Source organism: Mobula hypostoma, chromosome 6, assembly GCF_963921235.1.
Source record: "Mobula hypostoma chromosome 6, sMobHyp1.1, whole genome shotgun sequence".
Classification (NCBI taxonomy): Eukaryota; Metazoa; Chordata; class Chondrichthyes; order Myliobatiformes; family Myliobatidae; genus Mobula; species Mobula hypostoma.
The window spans coordinates 122999690-123014084 of record NC_086102.1 but is presented as its reverse complement, the minus strand read 5'-3'; the positions used below and the strand labels follow the sequence as shown (position 1 = coordinate 123014084).

Below are 14395 nucleotides of genomic sequence, written 5' to 3'. Positions count from 1 at the left end.
ATCCTGGTCTCTCTACTCTGCTGAAAGGGAGGTCCAAATGGTCCGTCGGGAAAGGCTGAAACTCCCTTTGGTTCTGCACTCAATCTTTGTGATAAATTGATCTGCTGGCCTATGTTGTTTCAGTGGCCAGCTTGTGGTATATACAGGCCACTTGCCCCTGGCAACCCTTGTCGAAGCATGAAGCTAACTGGCTGCATGTGCTCAACTGACCTTTACAGCAAGCCAGAACATGGACGATAAGAATGGCCAGGACTGAGCTGACCATAGAACATAGATGTATGGACTGAACCATGGAATACAGGAAGTGGGTGGAAGCTGAGGGGAGTGCTTGGTGTTTATTGTAGGATCATTCTCTGCCGGTGTATACTACAGAAGCATATGACCTGTAAATGAACCAGATTTGTTTGTACAATGAGAAGATTTTGCTGACCTATCAACAACTGCAATAGCTTATGAATTTTGGGTGGCTTTCAAGGAGTCTTGTGCATGCATTATTAAAGCAAAGCTACCTGCAACCTTCCCCATTCTTGCTGCAACCCTAACCTCACTGCAGACTCTCCTTGGTAACAATGGGACAGGAAAGACGCTTGTCTTTGAATGGGAAAACATCAGTTGGTTGTTGTACTCACACCTCTCCTGTGTTACCAAATGTTGGGAGCTGAGCAAGCTCATGCATGCATATGACTCCAGTGCTCGTGATCAAAGACTAATTGAACTTGAAGGCAGAGTACTGGGTTAACTAGCAGTGTGGAGGAACAGGAAGATCTTGGGGTCCAAGTTCACCGATCCATCAATGTTGATGCACAATTTGATAGGGTGCTTAAGAAGGCAGATGGTCTGTTGGCCTTTATTAGTCGGTTGATTTGAGTTCAAGAGCCACAAGTTAATGTTGCAGCTCTATAAAACTCTGGTTCGAAAACACTTAAGAGTATTGTGTTCAGTTCTGGTTGCCTCATTGTAGGAAGGATGTGGAAACTTTACAGGGAGTACCAGGATGCTGTCTGGATTAGAGAGCGCATCTTATGAGGATAGGTTGAGTGAGCTAGGACTTTTTCTCTTTGGAGTGAAGGAGGATGAGAGGTGACTTGATGGAGGCGTACAAGGTGATAAGAGGCAGAGACAGAGTGGACAGCCGGAGACTGTTTTCCAGGATGGAAATGGCTAGTGCAAGAGAGAATAATTTTAAGGTGATTGGAGGAAAGTCTAAGGAGGATGTCAGTGGTAGTTTTTTCACATAGAGAATGGCAGGTAGTTGCAAAGTGTCGCCAGGGTTGTGTTGGAGGCAGATATAATGGGTACATTCACGAAACTATTAGATAGGCATATGAATGAAAGAAAAGTGGAGGACTGTGTGGAAGGAAAGGGTTCAATTCATTTTGAAGCGCATTACAAGTTCAGCACATTATCATGAGCTAAAGGGCCAGTATTTTCTGTACAGTTGTATGTATTACCTGTGATTATACATTCCAGACTTGGCAATCTCAGGAGATAACTTTTTCTATATTTTAAAACAACAATATTCTGTAGTTTTAGAAACCTAGACCATAAGACATGGGAACAAAATTAGGCCATTCTACCCATCCAGTCTGCCCCACCATTCCTTCATGGCTGATCCAGGATCTCACTCAACCCCATACACCTTCCTTCTTGCCATATTCTTCGATGCCCTGACCAATCAGAAAATAATCAGCTTCCACCTTAAATATGTGCACGGACTTGACCTCCACCGCAGTCTGTAGCAGAGTGTTCCACAGATTTACTACTCTCTGGTTTAAAAAAAAAAAAAAAAAAAATCCTTCTTACCTCTATTCTAAAAGGTCACACCTCAATTTCAGGCTGTGCCCTCTAGTTCTGGGTACTCCCACCATAGAAAACATCCTCTCCACATTCACCTTATCTAGTCCTTTCAACATTCGGTTGGTCTCAAATAGATCCCCCTGCATTTTTCTAAATTCCAGTGAGTACAGGCCCAAAGCTGCCAAACACTCCTCACATGTTAACCCTTTCATTCCCAGAATCATCCTCTTGAACCTCCTCTGGACTCTCTCCAATGATAACATATCCTTTCTGAGATATGGGGCCCAAAACTGTCAACAATACTCTAAGTGTGGCCTGACTAGTGTCTTATAAAGGCTCAGCGTTATCTCCTTGTTTTTATATTCTATTCCCCTTGAAATAAATGCCAACATTGCATTTGCTTACTTTACCACAAACTCAACCTGTAAATTAACCTTCCGGGAGTCTTGACTCCCAAGTCCCTCTGCACGTTTGATGTTTGAACCTTCTTCCTATTTAGGTAACAGTCTGCGCTATTGTTTCTTTCACCAAAATGCATTATCATACATTTCCCAACACTGTATTCCATCTGTCACTTTTTTTCCCCCATTTTTCCAAATTTGTCTAAGTGCTGCTGCAATCGCATTGTTTACTCAGCACTACCTACCCCTCCACCCATCTTCATATCATCTGCAAACTTTGCGATAAAGCCATCAATTCCATTATCTAAATCATTGACAAACAATATGAAAAGTAGTGGTCTCAATACTGACCTCAGATGAACACCACTAGCCATGGGCAGTCAACCAGAAAAGGCCCCCTTTATCCCCACTTTCCTGTAACGCCATAGGATTTTATCTTGTTAAGCAACCTCATGTGGGGCACCTGATCAAATGCCTTTTGAAAATCCAAGGAAATGACATCCGCTGCCTCTCCTTTGTCCACCCTGCTTGTTACTTCCTTGAAGAACTCTAACAAATTTGTCAGGCAAGATTTCCCTTCACAGAAACCATGCTGACTTTGACTTATTTTATCATTAGTCTCCAAGTAACCCCAAAACCTCATCCTTAATAATAGATTTCAACACTTTTCCAACCACTGAGGTTAGGCTAAATGGCCTGTAATTTCCTCTTCTGGCTTCATCCCTTAAAGAGTGAAGGGACATTTGCAATTTTCCAGTCCTCTGGGACCATGCCAGAATCAAGTGATTCTTGAAAGATTGTGATCAATGAATCTGGTATCTCTTCAGCAACCTCTCTCAGGACTCTGGGATGTAGTTCATCTGGTCCAGCTGACATATCCATCTTAAGACCTTTGAGTTTGCCTGGCACTTTTTTCCTTTGCAATAGCAATGGCATTCACACCTGTTCCCTGACACTCACGGACCTCTGGCATGCTGCTAGTGTCTTCCACAATGAAGACAGATGCAAAGTACCCATTAATTTCATCTGCCATTTCTTTGTCCCCCATTACTACCTCACCAGCATCATTTTCTAGTGATCCAATATCAACTCTCACCTCTCTTTTACTCTTTTATATAACTGAAAAAAACTTTTAGTTTCTTGTTTTATATTATTGGCTAGTTTGCCCTCATATTTCAACTTTCCCTTCTTATAACTTTTTAGTTGCATTTTGTTGGATTTTAAAAACTTCCCAATCATCCAACTTCCCACTCACTTTTGCCACACTATATGCCCTTTCCTTGGCTTTTATGCAATCCTTAACTTCAATTAATTCTCCTCTTATATCATCCAAATACTGTGGGCTGTGACTTAGCAAGAGCACTTTAAAAGAGCAGGTTAAAAGTTTGTGGACCTGTCAGATCTAAAGCAGAGGTCAAAGTCGCACCAGGATGTGGAAATTGAGGGTGGGGGGGGGGGTCACTGCGTTACTGGGATGGCCATAATACCATAAGACATAAGAGCAGAATGGGGCCATTCGGCCCAGTGAGTCTGCTCCTCCAGTCCATCATGGCTGATTTATTATTCCTCTCAACCCCATTCTTCTGCCTTTTTCCCATAACCATTGACAACCTTACTAACAGGAACCTATCAACCTTTGCTTTAAATATGCCCAATGACTTGGCTGCCACAGCCATCTATGCATTTAATTCCACAGGTTTGCCACCTTCTGGCTAAAGAATTTTCTCCTCCTCTGTTCTAAAGGGACATCCTTGTAATCTGAGGCCCTGTCCTCTGGTCCTCGAATCTCCTATGATAGGAAACGTCCTCTCCACAGCTAGGCCTTTCAATGTGTTTCAATAAGATCCCCTCCCCATTCTTCTAAACTCCAACAAGTACAGGCCTAGAACTATCAAACGCTCCTCATACGTTAACCCTTTAATTCCAGGAATCATTCTCATGAACCTCCTCTGGACTCTCTCCAATGCCAGCATCCTTTCTTAGATAGGTGTCCCAAAACTTCCCAATATTCCAAGTGCAGTCTGAGCAATGCCTTGTAAAGCCTCAGCAGCACATCCTTGCTTCTATGCTCAAGTCCTCTCGAAAAAAATGCTAGCACTACACTTGCCTTCCTTTCAGCATCTTTGAATGATACGCCAAAAGTCCATTTTCAACGTCTGCCAGAGAACCGTTCTGAAGAAGCTTTTTGAACTCTCTGTAGTCCAGCAAGCCACTGATTTATCTCATTGCCATTTGTGGGACTTTTGAGAGAGTGAAATGCATTGTAAATAATGCACTTTATGTATTTTGTAACTATTGCACATTATGTTAATAATGTGCAAGTCCCTTTCTTCCTTTCCCCTCTTCACCCTAATTCTTCTTTTTAATCTGCTTCCTTTTTACTCTTTATTTTCTCTTTAGTTCCCCTCTCTTCCCTGCTTTTACAAACTTGTCCATTTCACAGTGGCATCCACATTGGTATTCCATGCTTCCGTAAAGGCCATGGTGCTTTTTCCTGGCATGAGGAGCAATTGTTCGTTCTCCTTGTGGACTGTGACAGGAAGGACTTGGAGAGGAGCTGTTCAGGTTTACTGGTAACTGAGTAAATGGTAGCCAATGCCAGCAAGCCTAAACTCTTCTTTTTAATCGTTTTCAGATGAATTTAACAGTAACGATGCATATTCAGATAACCCGTCCTTCCCATGGTTTGACAACTACCCTGAGAACTGGATTTCCAGCTTCCAGGAATCAAACCTTCCTCGTCTCTCAGAGGACTACAACAAACTGGTGGCAACCATGGCCTTCAGGGCAGGGATGGCCAAATTTGCCAGCGGAGAGGAACGCAAAAACTGGACAAACTTATTCATAGATTCTTTTAAAATGGTTTACAGAGACATAACAGGGGATGCCGACAAAGCATTCCAGCTGTGCTAGGGGAAGTGTGCAAATAATCTATGGCTGGGACTGCTTTATGGCACACGCTGGTTCCCACTGTTGAAGGACATTGGAAGCCAGCTTGCTTCCCATTCCGAGCCTTGCATGGTGTCCCTCCCTCCAAGTCTTTCGCAAGCTGATCCGGGGGGCCAGTCTAACCAGGCATGAAAGGCCACCCATTGCAGTCACGCCCAGCTTTTCCCAGCTGCTTTAACAGATTACCGCAGGTTTGGGATGGATTCCAGGACATTCACGACCCACGGAGCCTTTGCAACAGAGGAGGAAGCTGTTCAGCCCACTGACTCCCTGATGGCTTCTGGACATTTGCATTCCTGAACCTGGCTTGCTACATACCGATGGAATCTTCTGGGATGTGGGAGGGGGGTGGATGTGGTGGCGGGCGGCTGTGGAAATTTAGCAGTGCAAAGGCCACCAGGACTAAAGTGGATCTCCGGGAAGCCGGACTGATTGCAACCGGAATCGGAGTGTTCAGGGTGGGAGCAAGGTGACCTGAAATCTGTAGCTGGCTAGGGCTTATGAAGTAAATCTCACTCTGATGTGAAATAAGAGTAGAAATTGTTGGAGATTATCTAAAGAATCTGCATTTAGACTCTACAATTGGACCTTGAAGCTCACACCTCTGCTCTGATGTATCCCCAAAGCCTACATCGTCTCTAGCACCTCCTCATCATCAGGCCACCAGGCAGTTGGGTATCTTCCCAAGTTGATTGGAAAGGGATTGACCTCCCTTTGTCCCAATAACTGAACTTCAGAGACACGTTGATTTTTTTTTCTGCACACTTCATGTTTCATTTTGTGATTTTTGTTTTCATCTTTCTCCTGGCATGGCTGTGTCCTGAGAATTCACCTCCAGGACACATCTGAGACTTAGCAACCCTGACAAACTGAGCTGAAGGTGGGGGGGGGGCAGGGGGTGTCCTCTGGAATGTGAGCTGTTCGCTTCCACCCCCCCACCCACCAAACTCCTCAGATGCCAACAGCCTGTGTAGTATTTCCAGCAACATCTGGTCCCCACCACTCTGCCTGTCCCTGTGCACCCCCACGCATACAAGGAGCCCGCTGGTGATGCTTGCTTCTGCCTGTTTGGATGCGGTTTTTTTAATCGATGTATATGTATTATTCAATAAACGATTCATTTCATTCTCAGATGCTGGATGATGTCTTAATAGAAAAGAACAAACTTGCATGATCTAGTGACGTCAACTGTGGCTGTGGTTCCTAATGCAGGGAGGCCGGCAGCCTGTGTCCACACAGTGAGATGCAACAGACAGCTTCATGACAATAGCCAGGCCATCTGCTTTCACCGAAGTTGATTGAGGAATAGGTATTAGGTAGGGCCCCTGTTGTCAGCCGTGAGCATGTGGGGTGAGGACATGTTGAGCTCTGCCTTTGTGGTCTGGTTCTTCTGATCGAGAGTGAGACCACAATGGACCAACTTATGCCCTTGGGCTTTGCACCCTGTACTGACGGAGCGGAGGGGACATCTCACGGAGTACAAAGCAGTCTTTGTGCTTTGAGAGTGGAAGGGAGGCCAAACACTGCCTCTGCCCCAGCGCTGAGGGTGTGGGCTTTGGGGAACACTGGTCAGTGAACCCCCGGCAGTTGGTTTCAGCGACTGTGGAAACTGTCTACACCGCCTTTTTGGAAAGCCTGTGCTGGTGTTAAAGGCCACCCCAGGGGCTGGCGCACTGTGATGGTGAATGTAAAAGCCTTAATTGCTGCTCCGAGATGTTTCCCGTCCACCCTTGTGAGTTCTACTAAAATGCTCAATTAAGCTGCCTGTAGCAACTTGCAGAGTGCAAAACAAAACCATTCTGAAAAGAGAGAGTTGGTTTTTGTCATGGAGGATAAAGGGCATCACCTTTCGGTGCACCAACTTGGGGCAGATCGATCAGAATTGCTCCAGACCAGAAGGCAGGCCTACAGGGTCCAAGTGGCCATTTCTGTGGACTTTGTGGCTCCATGGGGCATGTGGATAACACCAGCCATGTAATGAAGTATTGCTTCAGTTGGGTCAGTGGAAAGAGTGTAAGAGATAAAGCGGGCATCCTCTCTGGTGGGTCTAACAATGAGTTAATGTCACACACCCAATGACAAAGAGGGAGGAAGAGTGGGTAGGAGGTAAAGGTCTCAATTTCTTCACCACTTTGGTGGTGTTCCCCACCAGCAAGATAATCAGATGTCCGACACCTTTTAGAGTTCAGCAGAACATTGTGACAGAAAGTGACGTTGAGTGAAGAGGTATTCCTATCCAGGACTGCTTCTGATCTCACTGCATTGATTGGTGGATGGATTTTGTTCACTTTCACACCTTTGTGAGGACAAGTTTCCAATGGTAAGTAGGCTCCTAGAAAGCCACAGGATTAACTGCAGTGAGGTGGAACCAAGCAGCATATCACATGTGGGACGTGGAGAGAGGGATGATTCAGTCACCCTCACTGTGCTGGTTACCCATATCCCCCTCTCCTCCACTCCCTTGCGTGGTCAGACCAGCATGGCCATTGTAAGAAACTTGCAATCTAATTCTCAAAGGGGCAACTCCATAAACCTTTGATGGTCTATTTAAAATCCATTGGACTTGGATCTATCATGTCAGCTGAAGTATGGGTGCCTAGAGAGGACATATGTGTCTTTGGGAAAAAAACCACTGGAAACTCTCTAACCATATGTTACCAGTTGCCAAGTGATGTTTTCTCCCCGGGGCCGCTGTTCAGTTGGTTTACATCCATGGTGCAGCTACTTGGCCCATGATCATTGTGTGCGTCCCATGATTACGGAAACAGGAATTCTGCAGGCTTCTCCTTTGCTGATCTTATGCAGGGCTTTATGGAAAATTGGGGAGGGAACTGCCTATTCTGTAGTCATAATTCTGTGAAAGCCTGCTTGATCCAAGAACCATTCCTTTTGAAGTTGTAAGTGTAACTCCACTATTTGAGAGAGGCAGGGGTGGCAGGTGTGGAAATGAGGCTGGTTAGACTGTTATCAGCGGTGGGCAAACTGTTTGAATTTATAGCTAGAGCAGTTACAACTGATTGGAGAAAACTAATGTGTATTTGGAAAGTGTAAGTCTTGCCTAACAAACCTCACTAAACTTAGAAAAGTGTTAAATGATTGAGTTGGATTGATGTTTAAAATATATTAAAATTTACAACTGACATAAAGCTGGTAGAATGGAAGACGTTGTTGATTTAGAATGGGCATTTATTAGTCAATAGAAAATGGAATTGGAATAATTGGCTGTGGTATAACTGGAGGCTCTGTGCTGGATCCTTACCAATCACTGTTTGATGATTCACGTGGCATGGTAAAAATATCTAAACTTGCTACTCAAATTGATAACCTTAAGTTTAGAGTGTACAGTTTGTGTACAAGTAGGAACTCATAGTCTGAAACATAAACTAATTGTACTGAAGTGTTAACTTCCAGTCAACGAGCTGGATAGTGGAGAGGGGGTGAAGCATTGCTTAGACTCTCTGGAGTCTTGTATGCAGTCCAGGCACTGCACCCTCAGAATGGATACGTTGCCCTTGGGAGCAGAGTGTCAATTCGAGACGAAGTTGCCAGGGCTCCACAGAGTTGGATTATGTGGAAAGGTCGCATTCCTTCTCGAGACTTAATTGGAAGCTGCTCAAAACATTGACAGGCTAAACAGAAGGAAGCTATTTTCACCAGCGTCTGCATCTTGAATAGAGAGGCTTGATGGTATTTGGGCCTGGGAGCATTTCCTCACACAATAGGAGGGAATCTGAGATGCCCTCTGGCAATATGCTGGAGTTCAAATGATTATTTTGGAAATTTTTGAGGTGGTTGGAATTTTGACAGCTAGAGAAGATGAAGCCTTTCTACGGAAAACTGATGGAAGCAGCGGAATTCTTCTTGGCCTGCATACTAAACCTTCAGCGTAGATATGGAGAAACTATTTTCTCTGATGGAAGGAAAGGCAAGGGAACGTAACACCAAGGGTTTAGCCTCTGAAACAGATGACCTGGCTGTTATCCCACAACAGCTTGCACAGCCCTGCTGTGCAGCAATTCCAACCATGGGTGAAACTCCAAGAAACTCAGTCGAGCAAGTAATCACTTCCAAGGTCAAAGAAAAGAGTGAATAAAATCCAAGGTTTATTCTCAGCTTCAGGTGGTTACTTTTTCACTTACGATTTGTGCTGGGGGTTTTCTGACACTGCCTGTGATCAGAATCAGAGTCAGGTTTATTTTCACTGACATATGTTGTGAAATGTGTTGTTTTGCCACAGCAGTGCAGTGCACTGCATAAAATATACTATACGTTACAGTAAGAAATGCCTAAAAATAAATTAAATATGTAGCGCTAGAAGAGAGCAAAAATCGTGAGGTAGTGTTCACACGTTCACAGTCCGTTCAGAAATCTGTGGATGGTGGGGAAGAAGTTGTTGCTGAAACATTGAGTGTGTGTCTTTGGGTTCCTGTATCTCCTCTCTGATGGTGGTCATGAGAAGAGGGGATTTCCTGAGTGATGGAGATCCTTAATGATGAATGCTGCCTTTCTGAGGGTCGCCTTTGAGGAAGTGCTCGATAGTGGGGAGGCCGGTGCCCCCGGTGGAGCCGGCCAAGTTCACAACCCTTCCGGAACTTCTTCCAGTCCCGTGCAGTGGCCCCTCCATACCAAATCGTCATGCAGCCAGTTAGGATGCTATCCACTGTACATGGGTAGAATTTTGCTGGAGTTTTGGGTGACATGCCAGATCTCCTGAAACTCCAATGAAATACGGCCACAGCCATGTCCTTTTGGAATTGTTTCAATATATTCAGCCCAGGGTAGATCTTCAGAGATGTTGACACTCAGGAACTTGAAACTGCTCCCCCTTTCCACTGCTGATCTCTCACTGAGGACTGGTGTGTGTTCCCTCGACTCCCCCTTCCTGAAGTCCACAATCAATTCCTTGCTGTTACTGACAATGAGTACAGGGTTGTCCCAACACAGTGCAATGCTGCAGTGTCTATGATTTTCACTGCGACCACGCATACATGGCTTAGGCATAGGACAATAAGCCCAACTTTGACCAATTTGGGATGGGTGGGTGGCGGAGAGAGGGGATGGCATCCCGGTGGTACCTTGTTGGACCTAACGTGCCCCTCTTGTTTGACCCAGAGCTGGCTGTCGCACCGTGCACGCAACGTCCGGTGGAGCTGGTCTTCATGATCGATGGCTCCGAGAGGATGGGTGCGACCAACTTCCGTCTGGTGCGTGAGTTTGTGCAGAAGGTGGCGACCGAGCTGCCCCTGGCCACCAGCAGCAGTGACATCCTGAGGGCCCGCCTCGCCGTCCTGCAGTACGGGGGCGAGATGGAGCAGCAGCTGGCCTTCAGTTTGAGCCACAACCTGACAGAGATCCTGGACTCCCTGGCTGAGATGAAGTACCTGGACTCGGCCTCCAACGTGGGCTCTGCCATCATCTACGGCATCCGCAACCTGTTTCAGAGATCCACCAGGCTGGGCTCAGAGCTCTCCTTCGTCTTCATAACGGACGGCACCAGTGGTAACAGGAGCCTGGGCGAGGCAGTGGACACCATGCGTAAACACAATGTTGTGCCCACGGTGATCGCAGTGGGTCAGGACGTGGACATGGATGTCCTGTTGCAGATAGGGTTAGGGGAGAGGGCTGCTATCTTCCGGGCCGATGACTACTCCCAAATCCTGCAGCAAGCCTTCTTCGACAGACTCATCAAGTGGATTTGTTAAGGACTTCACATCCGAAGCCCTGTGCTCCCCAGAAGGTTGGCCCCAAGTACCTTCATTTTATATTAGTTTTATGTTATTCAGGAAAAGATAAAACAAGGTGCTTTGTACTCATGTAATTATTTTGTTTTTGGTCCTTATTTTCCTCCTGTCACTGTACGTTTCTTGCTCACCAAGTCTCGAGAATCGCTGGGAGTTGCCCATTCCAATCGAACGTTCCCTTGGGGTGACTCTGCCTCTGAGGTCCTGTCAGTCACTCAGGACGTTCGTGCCTGTAGCAACTCCATCACACCTACTGGAAAAGCAAGCAGCCAGCTTCTGCCCCACTGGCACTGTGCCTCATCTGACTATTTTTTCCTACCAAATAATAATAGAAATTGTATAGAGCTTTTCTCATCCTTAAAACAAACACTATCTTTTTTTTTTAAATGCCACTATAAATCTTCTCTTTTGTCCAAAGAGGTCACCTGTGCAGGTATCCTATAAACACCAGGTCAGTCCTGGAAGTAAATGGGAAATTCCTGGAGCTGCCAAGACCATCTTAGAGATGAGGAAATTCCTGGAAATCCAGGGACAGTCCTGGAGGTTCCTTATGATGCAAGGACAGTCCTCGGTGTAAATAGGAAATTCCTGGATGTTCCAGGAGAGTCCTGGAAATTAAATAGGAAATTCCATACGATGCCAGGACAGTCCTGGATATGAAATAGGAAATTCCTGGAGATGCCATGGCAGTCCTGGAGGGTGGGAAACCCTGGAGTTCTCTCCCCTTGTGACTCCGCCTGCCATCATAAGCAGCACATTATTTTTTACTGTTTTGTAACTCTTTCATTGAAGTGTGCACTGTTAACTTGAATTTCTCTGAGCAAGCTAGGGAGTATCAATTGATGCCAAGGTTTGAGATGGAGGCCAGCCACTTGAATTGAAGCTTCCTTTTCCTCCCACTGTCTTCCATCTCCCTCCATCCCATCACATCCAATCTCAGTGTCCTTTCCCAGCAGCACCATCCCATCAAGCTGCCTGCTCTTAACGTACTGTAGGGTAGCCATAGGGAAATACAGGCCATTGGATAGGAGGGTGAAGAGTATACTGGCCACCCTAACACGTTACCTAGACTCTGTTCCTAAATACTGCTACAGTCAGCCTGTTAGCAGCATGCAGTCCGAGATCTGTCCAACTCAGTTTAGTCCTCGCCACTTAAAGCACCACTGTTTAAACTGTGCAGTGTCCTATAACTGACCAATAGCCACAACACACCATGTCATTTTCAGAGTTTGCTGACCTTGGGAGAAACATTTGTGCGAATATATCAGTTCACATCTCAAAATAACACGATGTGGGGCAAGTGAAAAGGGACGTGAATAGTTTGTCCTTAAGGGCTGTTACATTTTGTGTGGATAAACCCTCTTAACCTCCTCACTGTCTTTGCTTAGCATGGGATAGAATATGGGCAAAGCCAGTTGCAGGGCATCAGTCCCTGAGAGCTGCAGAAATTCCATTGTGTGGTTAGGCCACGGGGTTTCTGCCATCCAATCCAGGTGCCAAAACACACTTGCACAAACACTTGTAAAAGTAGTGGGAAGATTTTGGATAAAATGAGTGGAACGGAATGAAATAGGCCATTAAACTTCGCAAGTCACTTGATGTCATTGTATAGATTTAAGCTTGATAAAGGTGCTATTTTTATTCTGATGGTAACAATGTATTAGTAGGCATGTGTTGTGGGACTTGGGAGGCTGCTTTTCCCCCTCACCAGCAGGTGGCGGTATCGTGCAATGAGTGTCCTTTCCCACTGAGTGAACTTTTAGATCAGGTTCAAATTCAAAGTAAATTTATTACTTTATAATAAATTTTTATTACTTAAAATAATAATAATACATAAGAAATAAATATCAAGAACATGAGATGAAGAGTCCTTGAAAGTAAGTTTATAGTTGGTGGGAACAGTTCAGTGATGTGGTGAGTGAAGTTATCCCCTATGGTTCAAAAGTCCTAATGGTTGAGAAGTAATAACTCTTCCTGAACCTGGTGGTGTGGTTCCTGAGGCTCCTGTACCTCCTTCCTGATGGCAGTAGGAAGAAGAGAGTATGGCCTGGATGGTGAGGGTCCTGAGGTGAAGACACTTAAGCAGATATGGGCAGTTGCATTGAATGAAATGTACCCCAAGTCATTGGCTCTCCCAGATGCTGGCAAGATCTTGCAGGGCTTTAAGCATGTTTGGTTGGTCTTGTATACAAAAGTTTAGACATGGTGTAAGGTGACTTGCCCTTGCTCAGTGTACAATATGGGGTGCATTTGAAATAAACATCTGCTGAGCCTCCCTCACCAAACAACCTCCTCGTGTGTCCTGCCTTCTGCTGGCTCCACACACAGGGTGGCAGAGAGTCGCCCTTCAGTGTCAAATGTCCAGCAGCTCAGTCCTCTTCCCTAGTATCTGGCTCATAGAGGTTCTGTCAACACAGTGAGGCTCATCAGACTTGCTGGGTGAGGCAGCCACCCTTTGACACTGAGTCCTGGGGGGTGTAGCCTGTTTACTATTGGGGAGCCACAAAGCTTTGTAATATATGTCTCTAGAGAAACAAAAAATTTTGGAGGTACCCAACAGGTCAGGCAGCATCTATGGAGAGGAATAAACAGTCAACGTTTTGGGTGGAGGCCCTCCGTCAGGATTGGTGAAGGGTTCAGGCACAAAACGTCGACGAGTCCTGATGAAGGATTTTGAGCTGAAATGTTGACCATTTATTCCTCTTCATAGATGCTGCCTGACCTGCTGAGTTCCTCTAGCAATTTGTGTTGGTTGTTCTGGATTTCCAGCATCTGCAGAATCTCCTGTGTTTATCATTTCTAGAGAATGTTATTTTTTGCATCGAAATAGTCGTTACCCGTTGTTCCACAAATGTATTTTCATACAATCTGCTGCATCCAAATTTGAATAGTTCTGTATTGAATACCAAACAAATAAATGGATTTTTCAAAATATCTCTTCTGATCTTTGGATAATTTGTGCAGGAGCCTCTTTGAATGCTTACTGATAAGCCATTGTCAGTGTTTTAAATAAGTTTGTTATAGGGTCATAGAAATAGACTGAAATGAAACAGGCCCTTCAGCCGACAGAGTGCTCCAAGCATCAGTCACCATTTTGTTTTAAGACACCAATCCTCTGTTAATCCACTTTATTCTCCCCACATTCTTGTCAGCTCCTGCTGCCATTCACTAGGGGCAATCCATGGCAGACAACTATCTCATCGACCAGCTTGTGTTTGGGATTGGGGAACAAACCCAGGCAATCACAGGGGAAATATGCAAACTCTACACAGGCAGCAGCTGAGGTCAGGATTGAACTTGAGTCACTGGGACTGTGAGGCAGCAGCTCTGGTGACTGCTCCGTGCATTATTGCTAAGTAAATGTGGCAGATTTCTGAAGCCACTGTTTTAAAAAGGACTGGCCTGAACACAGAATTCTTCTTGAGCCCACCGCCCCTTCTGAGGCAAAGGTCACTGACAGTAGCTCGCCAGAGTCCTGTGTCCTGGACCCAGGAGCAGACCATCTTC

The 14395-nt window shown here is 45.4% G+C and overlaps 1 protein-coding gene across 3 annotated transcripts in view; it reads left to right on the top strand.

The window, feature by feature from the left end:
* col6a2 (collagen, type VI, alpha 2) overlaps nt 1-13810 on the top strand; it is a 73185-nt gene extending 59375 nt beyond the window's left edge. For 2 of the 3 annotated variants that reach the window (XM_063051582.1, XM_063051583.1), the window contains exon 29: nt 10260-13810. In XM_063051582.1, coding sequence (XP_062907652.1) covers nt 10260-10849 — 590 coding nt within the window. In that variant the 3' untranslated portion in view covers nt 10850-13810. Of the gene's footprint in view, nt 1-4833; nt 6292-10259 lie in introns of those variants that run through there. The other variant, XM_063051584.1, reaches the window with a different exon arrangement.
* Nucleotides 13811-14395: the final 585 nt, after the last annotated feature.